The 22629-nt window shown below is 41.1% G+C and overlaps 1 protein-coding gene across 5 annotated transcripts in view; it reads right to left on the bottom strand.

The window, feature by feature from the left end:
• The window catches only part of col27a1b (collagen, type XXVII, alpha 1b), a 487157-nt gene that overhangs the window by 42929 nt on the left and 421599 nt on the right, over positions 1 to 22629 (bottom strand). For all 5 annotated transcript variants that reach the window (XR_011882827.1, XM_072240297.1, XM_072240300.1 and 2 more), the window contains 7 exons: positions 17833 to 17889; positions 15778 to 15831; positions 14993 to 15046; positions 14642 to 14695; positions 9675 to 9728; positions 6548 to 6655; positions 2989 to 3096 (listed from right to left, as the gene is read on the bottom strand). Coding sequence is in view for 4 of the 5 variants with exons in the window: in XM_072240297.1 (XP_072096398.1) it covers positions 2989 to 3096; positions 6548 to 6655; positions 9675 to 9728; positions 14642 to 14695; positions 14993 to 15046; positions 15778 to 15831; positions 17833 to 17889 (489 nt within the window). In the remaining variant the exon portion in view is untranslated. The remainder of the gene's footprint in view (positions 1 to 2988; positions 3097 to 6547; positions 6656 to 9674; positions 9729 to 14641; positions 14696 to 14992; positions 15047 to 15777; positions 15832 to 17832; positions 17890 to 22629) is intronic.

Here is a 22629-nt window from a genome sequence, read left to right as displayed (position 1 = left end):
CCAATCAGAGCTTTTCATGTTGTCCTAACCATCCTCCCCTCACTCTTGTCAACTTAAAATTAACCTACATTCTCTTTTCCCCCCTTCTGATGGTCTTCAGACTGAAACACTATCTATGCCTATTTTCCCACAGATGTTGCCTGATCTGTTGAGTATTTCCAGCATTTTCTGTTTTTGTTTGAGATTTCCAGCATCTGCATTTTTAAGATTTTCATTTTCTGTAACATAATTGGTAGTGCAGCTCGAAAGGCAAATGGCCTGTAAAAATATACTGATTTTTTTTTTTCGTGCACAGTGAATTATATTTATTTTTAAAATTTTAAATTTCTGGAATATATCATTTTGGTCTAAACTACTTTTCCATTTTGCTAAGAATTCATTTGACAGCTTAACTTGTCAGGGAGATTGCTGTTTATCATGAACATACATTTAGCTTTAGATTTAATTTGACAAATTTGCCCAAAGGAATAGGATTTCAGGAAATGATTGAAAATAGGTGGAGGGGGTCTCATTAAAATCTTATATGTTAGTTATGATGATATCCAATTTTTATTACAGAAGTTTCATTCAGAAGGTACATAAATTTTTGGATTAAAAGTTCCCAAATAACGAGGCTGGAAGTTTTGTCTGGAATATTGTGACAGCTTTATTGAATTATACAGCAAATTGATTCCAAAATTAGAAAAAGTTTATTTTCACTTAAATCAAAACTAGGGGCATTCATTGAACAGACATCCAATTGTAGCTTGATTGAAAGTATGAATAGAAAATGACTAGATTTCATTATTTGCACAGTAGAAATTTGGAGGAGACAGCACCATCTACTAAGTTACAAAGTGTTTTAACCCTTTCCAGCGGAAACATTTAATAATTCTATTATCGTGTCATTTTACTAATTAGATACTATAAATAAAAGGATATCTTAAGCAATGACTCAGGTGATACAATGCAAAACATACAATTTAACAAGACAGCCTAAATTATTTAGTTCCCAAAAATTTAGCAAGTATAGAGACTAAATTATTCTTGTACCTTTCTATTTAGACTTGGTCACTATTTGTTTAGGAGATCACCTGTAGCCAGGTGTTGTCCGGGGAAAGAATGAAACAAGCAGCAAGTTCAATTTAGTAAGGATCTAATTTATTTAATGTAGGCAAAGTAAAGTAAGCTCCTAATACACAGATTGACTTGGCTCCTAAATCATTTTAAGGAATATATATTTTTATTAAATTTTATTAAATTGTTAAGTAACAATGTTTTAATGCACCTTCAATAATGTTGCAATAATTTTGCAATATATTAGTACTGCCATTAAAACATGAATCTAGCTGAACCATTAAAAGTAAATACTTTTAATCTAAAGTAATGCAAAAGAGTAAAGTTGGAAATCTCATAACTTGAAGATGCATTAATACATTGTTACTTTCCAATTTAATCAAAAGAACAATTCATAAATTACCAACCAAAGTAGCACATTTCCTAATGTATTTTGCAACAGATTGCATCTGGATCTGAAATATTGAACTTATATATTAAGTGTAATTCTAATTATGGTTAATTTTGTGTTTTTCTTGCTAAGAAAAAGCTAACTATTTTTATGTAACTTTAGATCTAAGGAATCTTACAACTAGTGTTGGAAACTACTGTCTTTTCTTAAATAGTATTTTTTATAAGATATGTAATTTTTAACAAACTCATGTATTTTTCACCCTCATTGGCAGAAAGTGGTATAGCAGCTAAACTAACGGTTTATCACCTTTCTCGTTTTTCATTGGCTAAGTGTTAGCACATTACCCACATAATGTAATTGTTTTAATTATGTAGCCTATTAACTAATTTATCTCTGTCTGAGGAATTTCTTTATCTTATCCATAAAAGTGGTAGATTTTCAGGATCGCCATCTTTATTCTTTTGTCTCACACACTTTAGCATTAATTCTTCGTAGCATCATTTCTCAGCTCTTTATTTACTTGGCACTTGTACGTTTGTTTGCACTCTAAAATAAGCTGAAATCTTGGAATTGAGACTGCTCGCCATTTTTGACGCTCGGAAGAACTCGAAGGATCAGAAATCCAACAGAGATCCAACACTAGTTAAGTGCATTAGAAGTGTAAACATTGCTGTCGTCTGGGCAAATATAACTGCTAACTTGTTCACAGCAAGATACAGTTCAGCATTGGTTTGATATTTCACTGACCAGCACATTCTGCATTACATGCTTAACGGTGGGGCTTGATGCGGAAAGCAACTATGTTCTTGCTGAGTGACACAGCATGCTGTAGCTACGTGGATTACTCCTGATCTTATTTTCCATGTTCTAATCAACCAGTACCTTCCACGCTCAGAGTCAATGGAGTCATTGCAGATCCGGGACAAGATCTGAGAAGGTGTGGAAAACAATGGCTTTCTGGAACAAGACGAAATGCACCCTAATGTGTTATCTCATACAATATATTGAGCTTTCTCTAGCAGATTGGGACTTAATTCTGGAGTAAAATAAAATTCTCATAGGCCACCATCTGACCATTTGGGAAACTGCTGTTTTGGCACCTGTGGCAGGTAATGTTTCCCACGCTTCTTTTCCACTCACCTGGACCCTGGTGTCCATCCTCCTCCTCAACTTACAGGAGCTTTAAGTCTTCTACTCCCTCTTAACTCATGTTGCTCACTGGAAATGTGATCAAATTATCTAACATTTAAAATAAAACTAGTCAAACAAAATTGAGGTATTAATAGAAGTAACCTTGAGTGGCCCAGAAAATCTGCCAGTGCAACTCCACCAAACTCCTGAGAACGCAGAATTATATCAGTGTTACTATATTAATGTTATCACACATCAGTTTTTCAGATCAATGGATAACGCTCTTCTTCAATGCATGAAGATCATCTTTAAAGGACAAACTTTGTTTTCTTTTTAAAGACAAGGTTATTATACAGGACTACTTTAAGTTACTGATCGAAGGCCGTGGAAGTCTCAAACCTGCTCACCTTAAAGCCAGGGGGGCCCTGAGATCCGGGTAGTCCGGGTACTCCAGCACGACCACGTGGTCCAGGCGCACCGATCAATCCCACAAGGCCATCATCTCCCTGCTCTCCCTAAAGTGTCAGGGAAAGTTACATGTTAACAAGCTTAATTCAAGATTCAAGATTGTTTACTGACATTCTTCAATACACGAGCGTAAGGGAGAACAAAATAATTGTTACTCCAGATCTGATGCAGCATAAAAAACACAATAAGCATAAAGAACACCATAAAAAAAAGAGTAAATATAAATATAAAAGCAATCCAATAAAACACAATGTACAAGTTGCTGTTATATACATAGATTGACTGTATGCGCATGAAATGATACTAGGTGATGTGTGTATAAAGGCTGATATATACTTCTGCGTAGGCTCTACGCCGTAGCCTACGCAAGTGGCCTATGCCATTGTGAGCACTAATACTTCAGCATTGGTGTGTCTGCGTCGCTCTGCAATTCACCGCCAAAACGGTGGGGTTTCTATGCCACTGTGTTGAGTTTCTTCGTGTACTTCAAACAATGGCGACTGAAACTGAGCGTATCTTGTTGGAGTTGGAGCTAATAAATGTTGAACAAGAGTTACTTTGAAATTACTACAACGCAGAAAAGAGAGAAGACGTCGGAGGAGATGGTGTGTACGACCATTGAACGAATTGAAGCAGAAGGAGGGCGAATTTTCTGTGCTTGTCCGGCCACTCAGAGACATGGATGAAGAAATGCAATTCAAATATTTTTGGATGTCGGCAGGGAGATTTGACGATTTGACGAGAAGAAGCAACCGGAAAGGCATAGGAGGAAATGCGATGCTACCAAGCGGACCGATCACAGTTGTTGCGGTCTGCGTCGCCGCGATGCGTAGTTACATTTTTTGGGAGGTGCATGTCAGTCTATGGTGTAAGGTACGCGGCTATGGCGTAGATTCGACGCAGAAGTATAAATTGGCCTTAATGGAAGTGGGGGAGGTGGAGGTGGTTACGGCTTGGGGCAAGTAACCACTTGTGAGTCCAGTGGTCCTGGCGTGGATGCTGTGTAACCTCTTCCTTGATGGGAGTGGGACAAACAGTTGGTAAGCAGGGTGGGTGGGACCCATCATGATACTGCTGGCCTCCTTCTGGTAACTTTCTGTATATACTGCATGGTCTTGGTGGCAGGTAGGCTGGTGCCAGTGATGTGTTGGGCAGTTCTGACTACCCGTTGTAGGGTCCCTCCTGTCCACTGCAGTGCAGTTTCCGTACCGTGCAGCGGTGAGGCTTGATAGGATGCTCACAGCTGTGCCTCTATAGAAGGTCATGGCCTCATGGGTTTTCTCCAGGTGCTCTGGTTTCCACAGTCCAAAGATATACCAATTGGTAGGTTAACTGGTCATTGTAACTTGTCCCGTGATTAGACTAGGATTAAATCAGGGGATATCTGGGCGGTGTGGCTCAAAAGGCCAGAAGGGCCTATTCCACATGGCTCCTCAATAAAATAAAACTGTACATTGATAGCACTTTTATTAGTTGGGCTTTGTTGACTTTGGCAGAAATGTACATCACATGCGAAAGGAGTCTGTGGTAAAATCAGACCAATAGTTCATTTTCAGTCAATATGTGAATGCTGTTAACATTTTGATTGCTTGACTGTTTTAAAGGAAATTCCTTTTCATGAAAGAGGCACCATGGGACCAATAACTCCATTTTGGCTGCTGATCTTCTAATCCAACCGGGATGATCTGGAGATGCTGGAAGTTCACGCATGTAATGTCTTGTACTGAATGAATTATTTGTAGCTACTATTGTCTAAGAGAGCTGAACACTCCCAAAGACTGCCACATACCATTAAAAACTAATAACTAAATAATAATAATAACAACAACTAAATAATCATAATAATAATAATACTAATAATAATAATATATCCATTGTTTTCATGACCAAAAAGTTCATGGGATGGCAATAGGCATGAAGGGGACAAGGATATCAAAGACGGTAAGTGACAAATGGGATAAGAAATGGCTCTTCAGTTCTATAAAAAACAACCTTGTAGTGCAGAACTAATCCTTAAACTGGATACATGGCTTGAATGAAGAAATTTTACTTAGCTTGCCACAAACAAGTACTGAATCTGTCATAAATGCATTTTCTTTAGGGTTAATGCCTGTCTGAAACTTGGGCAAAGCACACCCTATTATTTTCTTTTCCAGACTGCAAGATGACACGCTTCTGGAGAACTTCCCGTCATACTGTATCAGTAAACCTGTTGACATCTGTAGAAAGAGGGCCCTGTTCCTAGGATATTTCATGTTAGAGATTAAAGACTATCTTTATTTATGACATGTATATCAAAACATTGAAATGTGTCACTTGCATCAAATCAAATCAGCAAGCATGCGCTGGGGGCACCCCGCAGGTGTCGCAGGTTTCCGGCGCCAGCGTAGCATACCGGCAATTTACTAGCCCTGACCTTGACCGTACGTTTTTGGAATGTGAGAACAAAGCGGAGCACCTGGAGAAAATCCACGCAGTCACAGGGAGAACGCACAAATCCCTTACAGACAGCAGCGGGAATCAAACACCGATCGGTGATCACCGCCACTGTAAAGTGACGTTGCTAGCTGTTAGTTACCGCGCTGTACTGCTTAGTAGTGCATATATAATGTTTGCTACTTTGCCTCTAACTTCGCTGTATCACTTGTAATTAAATACGAATCAGCTGTTATCACAGAAGAGATTGCTCCTTATCGCCGACCATCAAGCTTTTTCAGCTGGATGAGACAATATATGGTGGCTAACAAAGCAGATTATAAAGTTCAGAAGTAAATTTTATTATTAGTGTCCATATATGTCACTACATACAGCCCTGAGATTCATTTTCTTGTGGGCATACTCGGCAAATCAATAGAATAGTAACTATAACAGCATCAGTGAAAGATCAACCAGAGTGCAGAAGACAACAAACTGTGCAAATGCAAATATAAATAAATATCATTAAGTAATGAGAACATGAGATAGTGAGATAAAGAGTCCTTAAGAGTCATCGGTTGTAGGAACATTTCAATGACGGGGCACGTGAAGTTGAGTGAAGTTATTCGAGAGAGCCTGGTGGATGAGGGGTAGTAACCGTTTTTGAACCTGGTGGTGCAAGGCCTTGTACCTTCTACCTGATGGCAGCGGTGAGAAGAGAGCATGACCTGGGTGGTGGGGATCTCTGATGATGGACACTGCTTTCCTGCGACAGCGACTACAAATAATCTCATTCTTACATATGAAGGAAGCATTTATTAACTGAGCATTTTGAGAGTTTGCCTTTACATTTTAGTTCCATTATTTATTCGTAACTACAACGTATTGGATTGCAGTGATTTGATGGATAGACTATGTGCTTGGCACAGGTTGGATAGCAAATCAAGTGTGGAGCTGTGTGGTTATTTTACTTTCAAGGCTGTGCAATATTACTGTTACAGAGTGGGATTTTTACTGGGATGGTTACTTAGTATCTTAAAGATGCCAATACAGGTATTTTTATTATCAGTAGGTTCTTCTTACTGTAATTCCTGCTTTGCCATCAATTCCTAGAATTCCATCCAAGCCTGGAGCACCTTCTTGACCTTGTCGGCCAACAACACCCCTCGGACCAGGGGGCCCAACTGGACCCTAGGGTTTAAAAACGAAAAATAACATTAGTCAAGTTTATAAATGTTTAGATTGCAACAATGTAATGTATATCATATTCAGTTCTTCCATACTATATTAAGTTCATAAAATGCATGAGGGGTTATACTGTGATGAAAAAGCACCTTGGAACATTCTGAAAGGCATGGTAATAAATACATATCACTTATTTTTCTATAAATGTACCATACTATAATTGTATTTAGTGTTATTAAGGTATATAAATCACATCCTTGGGGCATATCAAAGCACTTTACAGTTAATGAAATCATTCTGAATTCTAGTTTGAGTTAAACTGGGCAAGGCCCCACTAAGTTGCAATATTGCAGAAAATGTGGATCCTGCAATATCTGGTATCTGATTTAAAGCACTGGGTTATCCATCCATTATCCTAGTCTCCAACTCCCTCTCAGATGCTCTCACAGCTCATGACTGGGAATTCCCAAGACCGCTGACTTTCCAGACTTGGACATACCCCAGGGATGTAGACTTCATTTCAACTTTCTTTTTTTTTTAGATCTCTGGCCCCCCTCCTGCCCCAAGGACATTGAGCCTCAGTTTTGTCTGTTCTGGGATCTCTCATCTCTCTCTCCTTCAAGACATTCCCAGGGCTTGGAGTCTGCCTTCCCAATCCCTGACCCCAGACCCATCTGTTTCTGCAGCAGACACTGTGAACCAAACCAACTTGTAGTAGCAATGAGCTTTAATGCCTTGGCACCAACAGAAAGAAAGTCAGCTACTTCAGGAAAACATTTCATAAATGGGATTAAATGGGACGCTTTATGTTTTAAAAAAGTATAAAATGTGGTTAAACTTTTTCCCATTCAGAAACAAATACGCCTAATGGCTTTTCCAGATTTTCAATATGAATAAAACTTCCACATATATAAAAAGAGTAAAAGAGAGGGGAGAGTGGATATTGAACTGTTGGAAAATGAAGCTGGAGAGGTAGTATTGGGGGACAAAGAATATAGCGGATGAACTGAATAAGGATTTTGTGTCAGTCTTCACTGAAGAAGACACCAGCAGTATGCCAGAAATTCGAGAGCTTCAGGGGGCAGAAGTGTTTGGTTGCTATTACTAAGGAGAAGGTGCTTGGGAAGCTGAAAGGTCTGAAGGTAGGTAAGTCACCTGGACCAGGCATTCTACACCCCAGGGTTCTGAAAGAGGTAGCTGAAAAGATTGTGGAGGCATTAGTAATGATCTTTAAAGAATCACTGCATTCTGGAATGGTTCCAGAGGACTGGAAAATTGCAAACATCACTCTTTAAGAAGGGAGGGAGGCAGAAGAAAGGAAATTATAGGCCAGTTAACCTGACGTCAGTGGTAGGGAAGACATTGGAGTACGTTATTAAGGACGAGGTTTCGGAGTACTTGGAGCCACATGATAAAGTAGGCCAAAGTCAACATGGTTTTCTTAAGGGGAAATCTTGCCTGACAAATCTGTTTTGTCTTCATTGAGGAAATAACAGGAAGGATAGACAAAGGACAGGCAGTGGATGTTGTTTTCTTGGAATCTCAGAAGGCCTTTGCCAAGGTGTTGGGCACATGGCCAAGTGGTTAAGGCGTTTGTCTAGTGATCTCAAGGTCGCTAGTTCGAGCCTCAGCTGTGGCAGTGTGTTTGTGCCCTTGAGCAAGGCACTTAATCACACATTGCTCTAGTCTGTGCGAGGAGTGGCGCCCCACACAGACTTCCAATCTGCGCCTTGTAAGGCACGAAAATGCCCGACGCAGGCCTCTCATGGTCTGAGTCAACGTTCTCTCCCTACCTCCCTTTGCCAAGGTGCTGCACTTGAGGTTGTTTAGAGCCCATGGAATTACAGGAAAGATACTAGCATGGACAGAAGATTGGCTGACTGGCAGGAGGCAAAGAGTGAGAATAAAGGGGGCTTATCCTGGTTGGCTGGTGGTGCTCTGCAGGCGTCGGTATTGAAACCGCTTCTTTTCACGTTATATATCAATGATTTGGATGGCGGAATTAATGGCTTTGTGGCCAAGTTTACAGACAATACAAGGATAAGGAAGCAGGAAATCTGAAGATGGACTTGGACAGATTGGGAGAATGGGCAAAGAAGTGGCAGATGGAATGGAGTGTAGGGAAGTGTATGGCCATACACTTTGGTAGAAGGAATCAAGTCATAGAATACTTCCTCCGCATGGAGAAAATTTAAAAAGCAGAGGTGTAAATGGACTTGGGAGTCTTTCTCCAAAGATTAACTTGCAGGTTGAGTCAGTGACAAGAAAGGTAAATGCAATATTAGTATTCATTTAGAAAGGATTAGCTTACAAGAGCAAAGATGTAATGCTGGGACTTTATAAGGCATAGGTAAGATTGAACTTGGAATATTGTGGACAGTTTTGGGCCCCTTATCTAAGAAAAAATGTGCTGCCATTGGAGAGGGTCAAGAGGAGGTTAATGAGAATGATTCCGGGAATGAAAGGGTTAACATATGAGGAGAATTTGATGACTCTGGGCCTGTACCCGATGAAGTTTAGAAGAATTGGGGGGGGGGGGCGTGGGGATCTCATTGAAACTTACTGAGTATTGAAAGGCCTAGAGAGAGAGTGGATTTGGAGAGGATGTTTCCTATAGTGGGTGAGTCTAGGACCAGAGGGCACAGCCTCAGAATAGAGGGATGCCCATTTAGAACAGAGATGAGAAGAAATTTCTCAAGCCAGGTGGTAGTGAATCTGTGGAATTCATTGCCATAGATGGCTGTGGAGGCCAGGTCACTGAGTATTCTTAAAGTGGAGATTGATAGGCTCTTGGTTAGTCAGGGCATCAAAGGTTACGGGGAGAAGGCAGGAGAATGGGGTTGAAAAGGATAATAAATCATCCATGATGGAGTGGTGGAGTAGACTCGATGGGCCAAGCGGCCTAATTTTGCTCCTATGTCTTATGGTCTTTTTCACAATTTAATCTCTCTGCAAATTGGCCACAATGTTTTGAAATCCATTTCTTAGTAATGCACTAATACGTGTTCACATAGAAAACACTTACAGGAGGGCCTCGGCTTCCTTGCATGCCTTGGGCACCTGTTTTTCCCTTTCGTCCCTGTAAAAATGAGAAATAATTATCTGAGTTTTGACAGTGAGATGTTATTTGCATAACCTTGTTATGTTGCACAGTAGACTTCATCACATGTTTACTTTTGTTTTCTTTCTGCAGTTCAGGTCATGACAGAATAAGGCCTATGAGGTCCTGGCTTATAAAATTCTCTTTCATCAATAGTACTAACCTAAACTGGACACACGGGAGGCCGTGGTAAGACAAAGGACCCTCCAGGAAATCCTGTCGATTCTGGACAAAGCTTAATAGACAACTGCGCTGCTCCAAAGAGTGCTCTATGGGGTAATTAGGCTCTACGATGAGTTAACCTATAGCTGCAGAAGTAATGACCTCCTTCTGTTAGACTCTGTTTACCACACCCTACTATTGAGGACACCCTGTGCAATACCACCATCACTCCTTATCTGGACAGTGTGAATGTGCACCCATTACTATATCATATTATGGTAATTCTTGTACTACCATCTTATCAGTGTGAACTTGTAAATCTTGTATATCTTATTTTTAAGATAACTTATTTTTCTTTTTTACTTCTCTTCTAATATTTTTTATATCTATGCACTTGTAATGCTACTGTGATACAGTAATTTCCTCTGGGATCAATATTGTACCTATCTATCTAACCTGGTGCTGGAGTACCAGCAATTTGTTGTAGTCCCCCTTTGGTTCGATTGCTCTCAGTGCGATCAACGATCAAGAACAGAGCAAAACATGCACTGATTTAGCCCTAGCAACAGAGATGCGTTTCTTCCCCACTGTGACTATATTGTGAGAAACACTGTGGTCCCATTGCAAATGCTGACAGTTGAATTCCAGACTAATGAAAATTCTGTGGTCAGAATAAGGGAAAGAAAAAACTGCAATTGATCCACAGAGGCAGCAAATGAACAGTCAAGTATATTTGACATGCAGCAAAGAGTCAAAGGATGCTTAACTTTAGAGAGCAACATATAAGTTTATTTTAAAAAAATCCGAGATATTAGTGAGTATCCAATTATGGCTAGTTTCTAATACATAGATTTGGATTATTCTTATAATTCAGTGGTTACTGAATAGTCATCTTATATTGACTTGATTTCTGCACATTGGCAAATTGTACTTGTTCCTGCAAGAAGTAATGGGCAGAAATTGGGAGGGAATCTGTGTCTGCCTATTTCTGTAAAACAAGGCAGGGCTTTAACAAAGTCAAGTTGACCTACTTCTTTCCTCTCCAGCTCTTGACCTTTCCCATCCACCTGGCTTCACCTATCACCCTCCAGCTAGTTTATTTCCCCTCCCTCTCACTTTTTTTATTTTGGCATCTTCCCCCTTCTTTCTCAATCCTGATGAAGAGCCTCGGCCTGAAACGTCGAATCTTTAATCTTTTCCATAGAAGCTACCTGGCCTGCTGAGTTCCTCCAGCATTCTGTGTGTGTTGCTACTGTGCAACAGCTGCTCAACAGGATTTTCTTTCCCTTACTCCAGTTTACTGTCTCTTATGTTAATCTTCCGGAACACTGAGGAACATTGTGCTCTATAAAAAGCACTGCGTTATTCTTAATATTGCTGTTTGAAAATCTGTTCATTCATTCATTATGTGCCTGGTCATATGATATGGGCGCTCATGGTCTTTCCATGACCATGATTGTTCTTGGCAAATTTTGGAAGAATTTTTGTTCCTGGAAGTGGTTTAACATTGCTTTCTTCTGGGCAGTGTCTTTACAAGATACTCTGCAGTAATCTTCAGAGATTATCTGACTGGCGTCTGTGCTTGCAATACCAGGGCTTGTGAAACCTGAAAAATCTCTAAAGTTCTTATTTGCTCTGCAGAACAGAGATAAAATATGGAAGGTGGCTTTCTTTACTATATAAGCACAACTTAAGTGTTACATACAGAAATGCTGCAGATTGAGACGGGCTCTATTGAATACAATGGATGTGGATTTCAATGATTAATCTGCTAATAACAACACTTTATTCCTCTCCTTTCAATAGTGTAGACACGAAGTGTCAGTATTCAGCGATTAGACGCACAGCATTGCCACAAACTGAAGCACTTACAGAAGCTGCAGTCACTGGTAGTTTTTGGTGGTGCTGCTTCAGTAAAAGCTGGTAAATATGTTTACTGGTTTTTTGGTTGGATCCCTTACTCAGTGAAACATCATAAAAGAATGAGCCTCGCTTGCCATCTCCCCAAGAACTTTTCAGAGGGGCCAAATATCCTTGAACATGAATTGATGGAGGAATTGCCATTTAAACACCGTGCACTGCTGAGGTATATAATTCCAGACAACATTTGGGAAACACATACTTGAGTAGGTTTCAGAAGGTTGGGCTCAAACTTTCTTTAATGTTGTCCAAAAAAAGCAATGCGCATGACTATATCATATAATTCAAAACCGTTACAAAAGGTTTGATGATTACACTTTGGACTTTCCTTCAATGAAAGACTACCTTTCAACAGTAATTTTCCTAATGTATTTTTTTTCCCCTCCCTTTGGATGCCGTTGCACATGGAACACTTATTCCAAATTCCGTTCATCTGCTCTGATTTTCAAACTTGGCTTAGTTGTGAGGTCATGGAGCTGGTGGAAAGGTTCTTAATTACTTAAGTGAGAAAGCAATTGTGGGATTTGGACTTGTTTAAACCTTTCTTTCATTGCAGCTTAACTATTCTTTGCTATAATTTTACATTGAAGTCAGATGACAAAATTCTTCCCACACTTGGATAACAATTTCCAAAGTTGGTTAATTGTGCACTGTAATTAATCATTGTAAGAACATCTATGGATGAAGTAAGAAATGAAATCTTGTTGGTCTTTGCTCTCATGGTCCCAGAACACATCCTCCACTGTCAAGAAAGTTCACCAATGCCTCTTCTTTCTCATGGTCCCAGAACGCATCCTCCACCATCAAGAAAACTCACCAATGCCTCTTCTTTCTGAGGAGGCTGAAGAGAGTGGGCCCATGCACACCAGTATGCAGACCATCCCACTCCCATTTGGGAAGAGGCGATGTAACATCCATGCCAGGACCACCAGACTCAAAAGCAGTTACTTTCCCTTAAGCTGTCAGGCTGATCAATGCCTATGAACCCATCTCACCAATCCCCCCACCACCACTACAAACATATCACGCGTCAATTTATGTACACACAGTTACTTGTATAATGTGTTTTATAGGATTGCTTCTATATTTTTATTGTGTTTTATTGTTTTTTAAAAATAATGATTTTTATGCTTATTGTTTTTTTTAATGCTGCTTTGGATCTGGAGTAACAATTAGTTAATTCTTCATTACACTTATGAACTGATGAATGACAATAAACAATCTTGAATTTTGATAGTAAAGCATGATTCCCCAGTGCTGGCATGATGAAATATGAAAATTGAAATTAAAGCTAGTTCAGTTATATCCAAATATTTAATTATGTTTAAGAACCATGTTCTTCTTCTGAGGTTTTATGGCAGTTGGCAAACAGCTTTAAGATGCATTACTGCCACCTTCTGGACTGGAGTGTGGCTTAGGATATCTAAATCCTAGATAGTAAGAACCATGTTTTTCGTTGACAGAAGCTCCATAAACTAACTATTGAAATACACCGAGACACTGTTGTACAATAATAGAACTGGTATAAACTCTGCTCCTAGTCACGCCCAGAATCATTCTAATGTTGTCCTTATGGATTTCGAAGTGATTCATTTCAGAATGACATGGACATACAGTAAGCCTATGAGTTAATTTAACTCAGCACCTAACTCTACTCATCTTAAACACAGATCATGCATTTTGTAGAGAAAGATGACTTGAAGTGGTTACTTAATCCTTTAATGGAACATTACGGGAGACCATTTGACCCAGTGGGTCCATTTGACTCAAAATAGAGCCAAGCCCACAGTCCTATTTCCCTTCTCTTTATTTCCCTGGAAGTTTACAACTTAGTCTCTCTCATGCTCACATACACCCCTTTGAATCTTTTTGCACTCACTTACACCAAAGAGTAATTTACAGTAATGAATTAATGCTTACCATGTTTTTGGGATGTAGGGAGATACTAGGACATTCAGCAAAAGCCTTTGCAATCACAGGGAGAATCTGAGGCTAACCTCTCGTCAATAACACTAAAGGTAAGAAGATTTATAACTAGATATTCTGGTGACTACTTTTCCCTAGATGTGACTTATGGTATTCATAGCGTAGAGAGTAATTTTGTGCCAAAACTACATGATGTATCACGAGGCAGAAAGCAAGATCGCGCAGTACTTGGACGCGTCGATGTTCGAAGTATGTGAATAATAAGTGCCGTGGTATGTACAACTGTTCAAATGTAGCACAAAACTATCAGGAATTGCAATATACTCCAAGTAGCCCGATAAAAAGCAAAAAAGCAAGATTTAGAATACAGACATGTAGGTCTTCAGAGAAATGAACAGATGTAGAGAAGATCTGTTCAGTTCTGTCTTCAGTGCAAAGCTGAACCCCAATGCACATCCAACGCAATAGAAAGTTGTCAAGATCTGACAACCCCAATATTAGTTTAATCTAAGAATGTGAAGTTATAGCTTTGATGGAATACTTAAAACATACATTTTTTTTGCCTGGAAAACTGAAAGTATCCAATTATTTTGAATATTTTCCACTGATGGGTAGATCTAGTTAACTACGGTGGATAGACTGAGAACTATTGCTAGACAAGAAGGCAGTAACTAGAAAAGTTCTTTTCACACAGAAAATTCAGAGAATATGAAATACTTTATTACAAGTAGATGCCGAGCCAAAAATATATCATCTCAAAACAGAATTTAATTTCTATTCTAAAAGGAAGAAAGAACATGAGTAACCATAAAATGCAACATTGCTTTGTTCTTCTTGTTGAATTTTTTTGATTCTACACGATTGGTTACATGAAAGTGACCCACCTCTTGACCTTTAGATCCTTTTACACCTGGCTCACCTGGAGGTCCAGGATTGCCCTAGAAATTCAGAAGAAATAATCAAGGTATTAACTGCACTTCTCTATCTATCGCAAGCCACAATTTCTACAACATGAAAGATACCCTCCTCAACGTGGAATCAACTATTGTCACACTTCCCATCCAGACAAACTCTCCTCCCACAGCACCATCATTTAAGTGATTCAATATTTGAGGTTTGATGGACAGAATTAAAAAATACTGATAGTTTTTATAAAATGAAATCTCAATCTTCAGGAGTGTTTATCTAACGTCAGCAACATGCTGATTTTTATGAAGTTAGAAGAATGTACTTACTGGTAAACCTTGCTGACCGGGCTTGCCTCTCTCACCATCCAGGCCTTCTTGACCCTGCATGGAGTATATGTGCATTGATGTTAATGGTTCTAATATACAGGCAATCCATGTTGTTAATGGTGTTTTAAATTCAAGCACCCAAGTACCATTGCATTTCTTCATTGAGCATATGTCAATGTGTACAGTTCTAGCATAGTTTCATACTCTATGCCTCAGCTTATAGATAACACACTTGGCCTGCCCTTTTAAGCACCTTTGCCATCTGTTCTGTTATTCTTAAAAGATCTGTGGACATGCACTTCATGGAGCCTCTCTGCACCCACCATTTTCAAAGTCATCCCATTTACTGTATACCTTTCCTCTTGGATCTTTCCAAGTGCTTCGCTGGATTAATTTCCACTTTTCTGCTAAATCAGGCCATCAACATCCTGCTGATATTGTAGTTTTATCAGCCCTCTATCAATCACAGGGCAATTTTCGTATGCCACGTCCAATTACAGGACTGTTGAGATTTCATCATTAATCTGGGTAAATTTCATTTTGGATTGCATAGCTTTCAAAAAAAATGCTTTGAAATCAGAGCTCTGTGCTAGAGTATTGTCCATTAATGGCTAAAAGCATTTACGGTTTAGTAGTTAAGGCACATTCTTGCAAATTACATATAAGTTTAGTTGCTAATTATGTCATGGAAAACTGAGCCAAGTGTAACAGTTATTGCTGAAGCAAAACAAAGAAGGGGCCTTCCTCCAATAGCAGCACACTGAGGGAAGAGGTAAACAACTTACAGGATAACCAGGATCTCCAGAATCGCCCCTGTCTCCCCGATCTCCAATAGGACCCTACAAACAATATTCCCTTCAGTTAGTTAAGTACTTTGTTCGTCTATTACATTGACTGAGAATAAAACTTTGGAAAATCTGCACTGCAGCAGAAAATTTCTATTTAACTCCACAGCCTCTAACATGAACCTTCATGTTTATGTGTTCTAATTCTTATTTTGGTTTGATGTTCAGAGTGATGTTTCTACATAAGTTAACTGAGACTGTATATTATACAGAAGTCAAAAACACATGACTGAGATAATTGACAAAAATCTGGTGCAAAAACTGGAAGTTAAGGAAAACTTTACTTTAAAGTTGCCTAAAGGTATCTGCTGAGAGCTGAATCTGCACACTGGTTACAATTTAATGACTGGAACCTGAATTGTTTTTGTGGTTCTCTGCAGAAGTTGTTGTCATACTGAAGAACATCTTGTGGCTTTGACTTATAATACTCCTTGTATTAGGTTGCATCAATTAATTGCATGCAGATATAGAGCCCGTATTTGCATATGGCTGTCAAAACTTTTGCTTACCGTTTCTTTCATCGCTACTTTAATGGAGGCTATAACCTATTAAAAATTAATTTGGTGAAGAGTTTAATATCAGAATTCTTGATATCATATAATTTTCTGTGTCCAGAATGTGGACCTGTTGAATGTGTACTATCCTGTATTTGGTAAGCTGTTGGCTGAGAGAGAGATATCAAAACCCCAAACTTTGCATTCCTTTAGTGTATTCCAACTAATACTCTGGCAGGAAGGCTGAGTGTTCTCAGGCCATGATGACTTGAATCGTTCAACCAAAAGCATAGAAATAAGCAACAGACTACTCTTCATGACTCAGCTCTCATATGGTGCTCTCAAATACTGGGCTGAAGTTCATGGGCCTTGATCCATTGGCATGACTGTGTCAGGCCAGAAATGACACTAGCTTTTGTGGCTTGATGCTGAGGTAATTTGCTTCTCTTATTCTGCCATTTGGGTAGCAGGGTGGAGACACGTTACTACCAAAGGAGGTGTAAGGCGCTCCTTCCCTCCGCTAGCCTGCAGGTCACCCTTGGACAGGGTGTAATACCTGCACAGTCCACAATCTGGGTCACTTGAAGCCATGACAGCAGGTGGTGGATGGTCGTATGAGCAGCGGTGCATATTACAAGTCCTGCTTATGCGACCACTGACGCCAGGCAGACAATCTCTGAAGAGTACTGATAATGGCTGGGGTCACCTGTCTTGTAAAGACACTGCCCAGTAAACTACTTCTGTAGAAAAAAATTGCCAAGAACAATCATGGTCTTGGAAAGAGCATGGTTGCCTACCTCATGTGACACAGCACATAACAAACAAATGAACAATTATGTCATTGGTATTTGCAAGGAATGGCCTCCCCAACTAGAATAAGGGGAATATTCAGATAAATATCCCAACTACTTCCTATCTCTGGAGGAAATGTATTGAGGGGCCTCAGACATAGGCAGATTGATCCAGCCTGCAAATATCCATTCCTGGGGGCCAGGCCCTCGCATGGTGCATGCGGCCTATGTAGAGCATTCTTCCTTAGGTAGGGCAGTGGCACTCAACCCAGAAGCAGGATAAATATTAAAACAACAGCAGTTGGGGAGCTTGTAGTTACTACACGGTGGCCATCACCAATAAGGTTAAAGAAGCAATGACTTCTTACAAGCTGAGAAAACATTGGAGTTAAAAGGGATTCCTAAGTGGACATTGAACCCATGAACATTACCTCACTTTTTTGATATATATATAATTTCTGTTTTTTGCACTGTTTTTAATCTATTCAATATATGTATACTGTAATTGATTTACTTATTATTTATTTATCTTCTATGTTATGTATTGCATTGAACTGCTGCTGCTAAGTGAACAAATTTCACGACACATGCCGGCGATAGTAAACCCGATTCTGATTCTGGAAGCTGGCAAGTGTGCCAACATGCAGACAATGGTTAGAAATTAAGGAAGCAGTTTCAAAGATCTAAAGGCATTCAGAATAATACTCTACCCTGTCACCGGGTGGGCCAGCTGGTCCTTCCATCTTCCCATCATCCCCTTGTTCACCCTGGAGCAGAAGAAAAACACTGTTAATAACACTTTTAAGTAGACTCTGGGAAACAGTTATAAGTAGGTCTAACCTAAGGTCCAATGAGGTGTTAGTGATCTGATTACTATGACAATAAAAGAAAAAACAGGACAAAAGTAGAGAAAACAAGAATACTATTTACTTATTTATTTTTATTTGGAGGTACAGTATGGAATGGGCACTTCCAACCCTTTGAGCTGCACTGTCTCGTGGCCCCTGGCCCCTGGCAACCACGATTTAATCCCAACCTAACCACAGGACAATTTGCAATGACTAATTAACCTACCCAGTATGTCACTGGACTGTGGAAGGGAACTGGAGGACCCGGAGAAAACTCACGTCATCCACTGGGAGGACGTAGAGACTCCTTACAGAGGACGCTGGAATTGAACTCTGAAATCTGACGCTCTGAGCTGTAATAATGCCACGCTAACTGCTACTGGAAAGGGATTTTTTCCAGTAAGCCGACTCTTCACTGATGATTGAACCTAAACCTTTGAGACTCTTAAGAATTGGCAGACTTGCTACACTTCTAGATTTCTAGATAATATTACTAATGCCAGTGTTGTTAACTTCAGAATTAAGTAAAGATTTATTGGAGTAATAATATCCACATTAGCAGCATTACTACAGAAGAAAGATTTTCACTAATTTCTACATAGTCGTATTGTAAAATGTCACAAAATATTCCAGTTTTGACTCCATTAGACTGCATTCAGTTCAGGAAGATGTGAAAGTTAGGGTGAGGGTAAGGAGGAGTTCTGGCAGGAAATACAGTTATTGGATAGATTCAGGTTATTCTTTCCAAAGTCGATCAGATCAAGTAAAAACCCGATGGAGAAATTTTAAATTAGGATGGATGCTGATAGAAACACCCACATCAGGGATTGTGGCTCAGGTATGGCCCATGGCATCTCCTGACTGGGCTTGCTGGAGGATAAAGTTTCCTTCTCTTTCGGCAGGCCTCAGGATCAGGGCTGCAGTTTTGTGGGAAATGAGGTGCCTGATGAGGCCAGTATGGGATCTGCAGATGAAGCCAGAGATATGCATGTATTACCAGCCAACCTCCACCCTATTCCCTCTGTACGGACAACCTTTCCTCTTCCCTCTCAGTCCTCGCTCAGAACATTGACTTACACCTTTTGTCTTCACAGACGCTGCTTGACCCACTGATTCTTTCAGCATTTTGTTTTTTTTTGTCTGGAATCAGACATAAAAACAATACGGAATGTCTAACTGAACCAAGTGGGTATAATTAGGGTCCTGATGCTAGGGGTGCTGATATGAGCATAGGTTCCAGTGAATTTAAAGACTTTGTTGGTGGTATCTTTCCAGTGTTTTGACATGCCTGCGGTAGGTAGTCCGGATTTCATGAGGAGACGTACGTCCAGTAGATTACAGGTTTTGTGGCGAGTGTGAAACCTTGATCTTCGAACACTCTTTTCCTCAGTTGGCCAGTCAGAGCGGCAAGGTTGCATAGCGGTTAGCGGAAGGCTTTATAGCGCCATCTCCTGCCACTGTCTTTAAAGAGTTTGTACATTTTTCCCATGACCGCACGGCTTTCCTCCAGGCAGGGAGCTGTGGGACACTATGCTGGGACAGGAAGCTTAGTGACATCTACAGGCTGTCCCTAGCTTCCTTAGACTGTGTTGGTCGTTGACACAAACGACATATTTTTCTGTACTGTACACTTCAATGTGGGGTGTATGGGGTGTCGGGGGGGTAGCACCTCTGGTGGGGGAACATGTCGCGTCCTTTTCAAGGCAGTTAGTCCACCTTTGGTCCCCACCTGGCACTCAGCTCTCACCTGTGGCTCCCCATTGCTGTTTGCATGCGACAGCGGCCACACCCCGGGCAACGGCTTCGACAAGCTGGCTAAACCAGGTGAGAGTAACCGACGGGTCTCAAACCCTCGGTGAGATAGGGAGTTATTTATCCCAGCATGTGAAGACAGACTCCGGCAGACTGAACGAACGAGACCAATGGAAGGTCCAACAGTCAAGAAGGCGGTCTCTGCAAGCGTCGTGGAACGTGTAGAGCACAAGAAACAGAAGACGTCCTGGTCTTCCACTGCGCCTAGTCCCATCTCCAGCTGTCTCGACTCTGTCTTGCCACTGGATCCAGATGGGAATTGGGAAGAAAGAGTGAGGCGGACGCTGCGCAACTCTCCCTCACTTAAATCCAAATCAAGCGCTAGTCTCGACACCATCATAAGCCAGCTGGTGGCGCAGTGACATCAGTGCTGGACTCTGGAGCGAAGGTTTCCGAGTTCGAATCCAGTCGGGCCGCTCCCGGGCACGCTTTCCATCCGTGCTGGGTTGAGTGTCGAGGTCTCGATACTCAACCCGTAAAAAGTATTAATGGTGTCGAGGTGTTCATCGATGACGATGGACGAACCTTGTGCTTCAATGTACACACGATAAACAATACAAATTGTAATCTTTGATCAATGTCTGCGTTGGTGCATTGTAGACAACGCTGAGTGTCCTAGAAACATAGAAAATAGGTGCAGGAGTAGGCCATTCAGCCCTTTGAGCCTGCACCACCATTCGGTATGATCATGGCTGCTCATCCAACTCAGAACCCTGTACCTGCCTTCTCTCCATACCCCCTGATCATAGCTACAAGGGCCATATCTAACTCCCTCTTAAATATAGCCAATGAACTGGCCTCAACTGTTTCCTGTGGCAGAGAATTCCACAGATTCACCACTCTTTGTGTGAAGAAGTTTTTCCTAATCTCGGTCCTAAAAGGCTTCCCCTTTATCCTCAAACTGTGACCCCTCGTTCTGGACTTCCCCAACATCGGGAACAATCTTCCTGCATCTAGCCTGTCCAATCCCTTTAGGATTTTATACGTTTCAATAAGATCCCCCCTCAATCTTCTAAATTCCAACGAGTATAAGCCTAGTCGATCCAGTCTTTCATCATATGAAAGTCCTGCCATCCCAGGAATCAATCTGGTGAACCTTCTTTGTACTCCCTCTATGGCAAGAATGTCTTTCCTCAGATTAGGGGACCAAAACTGCACACATTACTCCAGGTGTGGTCTCACCAAGGCCTTGTACAACTGTAGTAGTACCTCTCTGCTCCTGTATTCAAATCCTCTTGCTATGAATGCCAGCATACCATTCGCCTTTTTCACCGCCTGATGTACTTGCATGCCCACTTTCAATGACTGGTGCATAATGACACCCAGGTCTTGTTGCACCTCCCCTTCTTCTAATCGGCCACCATTCAGTCCTAAGGCTCAAGTCATTGTGGGCAGTAGGAGGGACCCATCACCATTGAGGAGTGAAGGCAATGCTGAATAAGTGAGCAGGGAAAGGATCATGGCAGGAAAGGACCAGGTAAGTTAGGTACTGGATGTCTGAGACAAAAAAAAGATGCCGGAGGTAAATTTTATTTACAAACGTACTAACCTTTTAAAATCTTGCTTTCACTGCAAAAGCAATGTTTTTGGGCCACTCCTAATTACCTTAAGAAACATATTGGTGCTTTTTTATTTTCTGCTGAAGATATTTCAAAACAGCTAATGGCTAGTTCCAGGAATGATGAGGCACCGGTGTAACATTTCCAAGTCGGGAAGGTGTGAAGCCTCCAGGCTGTTGTGCTTCGGTGTGCCTGATACCCTTGTCCTTGGTGTGGAGGACAGTCGATACTGTTGCTGTCAGAATAGCCTTGGTGAACAGCTGCACTGCATCTTGTAGATATACTGTATATTGTAACATCTGCTGCCAGAGGAGTCGGGAATGAACATCAGAGTGCAGGATATGGGCTAAACAGGAGGATTGTAGGACAATGTTGAGCTTTGGGGAGTTCTAGGAACTCTAGGCAAGTGGAGAGTAGTCCACCACATTCCTGGTGGAAAGGTTTTGGGCTATCAGCAGATGAGTCACTCATTGTAGCCTTTGACCTGCTGTCGCAGCCACAAGAAACTCCAGATGTTGGAATCGGGAGCGAAAAAAAAAGCAAACTGCTGGTGGAGCTCAGCAGGTCAGGCAACATCTGCAAAGGGAGATGGAGAGCTGACGCTTTGTGTCGAGACCCTTCTCCTTGATTGAAAAGAGCAGGGAGTAGAGGGCCAGCATGAAGTGAAGAGGCAGGGCAAGAGCTGGAAAGTGATGGGCAGATCCAGGTCAGGAGGGTGACCGATGGATGGAGAGGGAAACATGGAAACAGTGGCAGGCGGAGGCAAGGAAGGGCTGCAGATGACGGAATCTGATAGGAAAAGATGGTCAAATGTGGAATTGAACAAGTAGGCTGGTGAATAGATAAGAACAGGGGTGGGGGTGGGGGAACCCAGTGGGAGGAGTGTGTGGGTGATTGGCAGATGGAGTGGGAGGAGGAGGGGGAATAAACTGAGTGATTGGGGGCTGCGAGAAGAGGATGGGTGTGTTGGGCAACCCGGGTGGAGAGGGAAAGGGACAGAGGGTCAGCAAGTCAGCAGAAACGGGAGAATTCACTGTTCATGGGCGGGTTGTGGACAACCCAGGTGGATTATGAGATGGCTCATAAAGAGGTCATTTAAGATGGACAGTTTCCCGATTTGGACAAACATATAGGACAGACAAGGTAAGGATGACAGCTTCCCTCCCCTTCAGAGCTCTTTGTGGTTGTGAAGTCCATATGGTCACCACCCTCTAGGAGAAGAAATTTCTTTTAACATAGTCCTAAAGGGCCATTGGCTGAGGCTGTGACTCCTCAGCCAGCTTGGGGA

This window comes from Mobula birostris, chromosome 22 (genome assembly GCF_030028105.1).
Source record: "Mobula birostris isolate sMobBir1 chromosome 22, sMobBir1.hap1, whole genome shotgun sequence".
Lineage (NCBI taxonomy): Eukaryota > Metazoa > Chordata > Chondrichthyes > Myliobatiformes > Myliobatidae > Mobula > Mobula birostris.
This window is presented reverse-complemented; position numbering and strand designations above follow the sequence as displayed.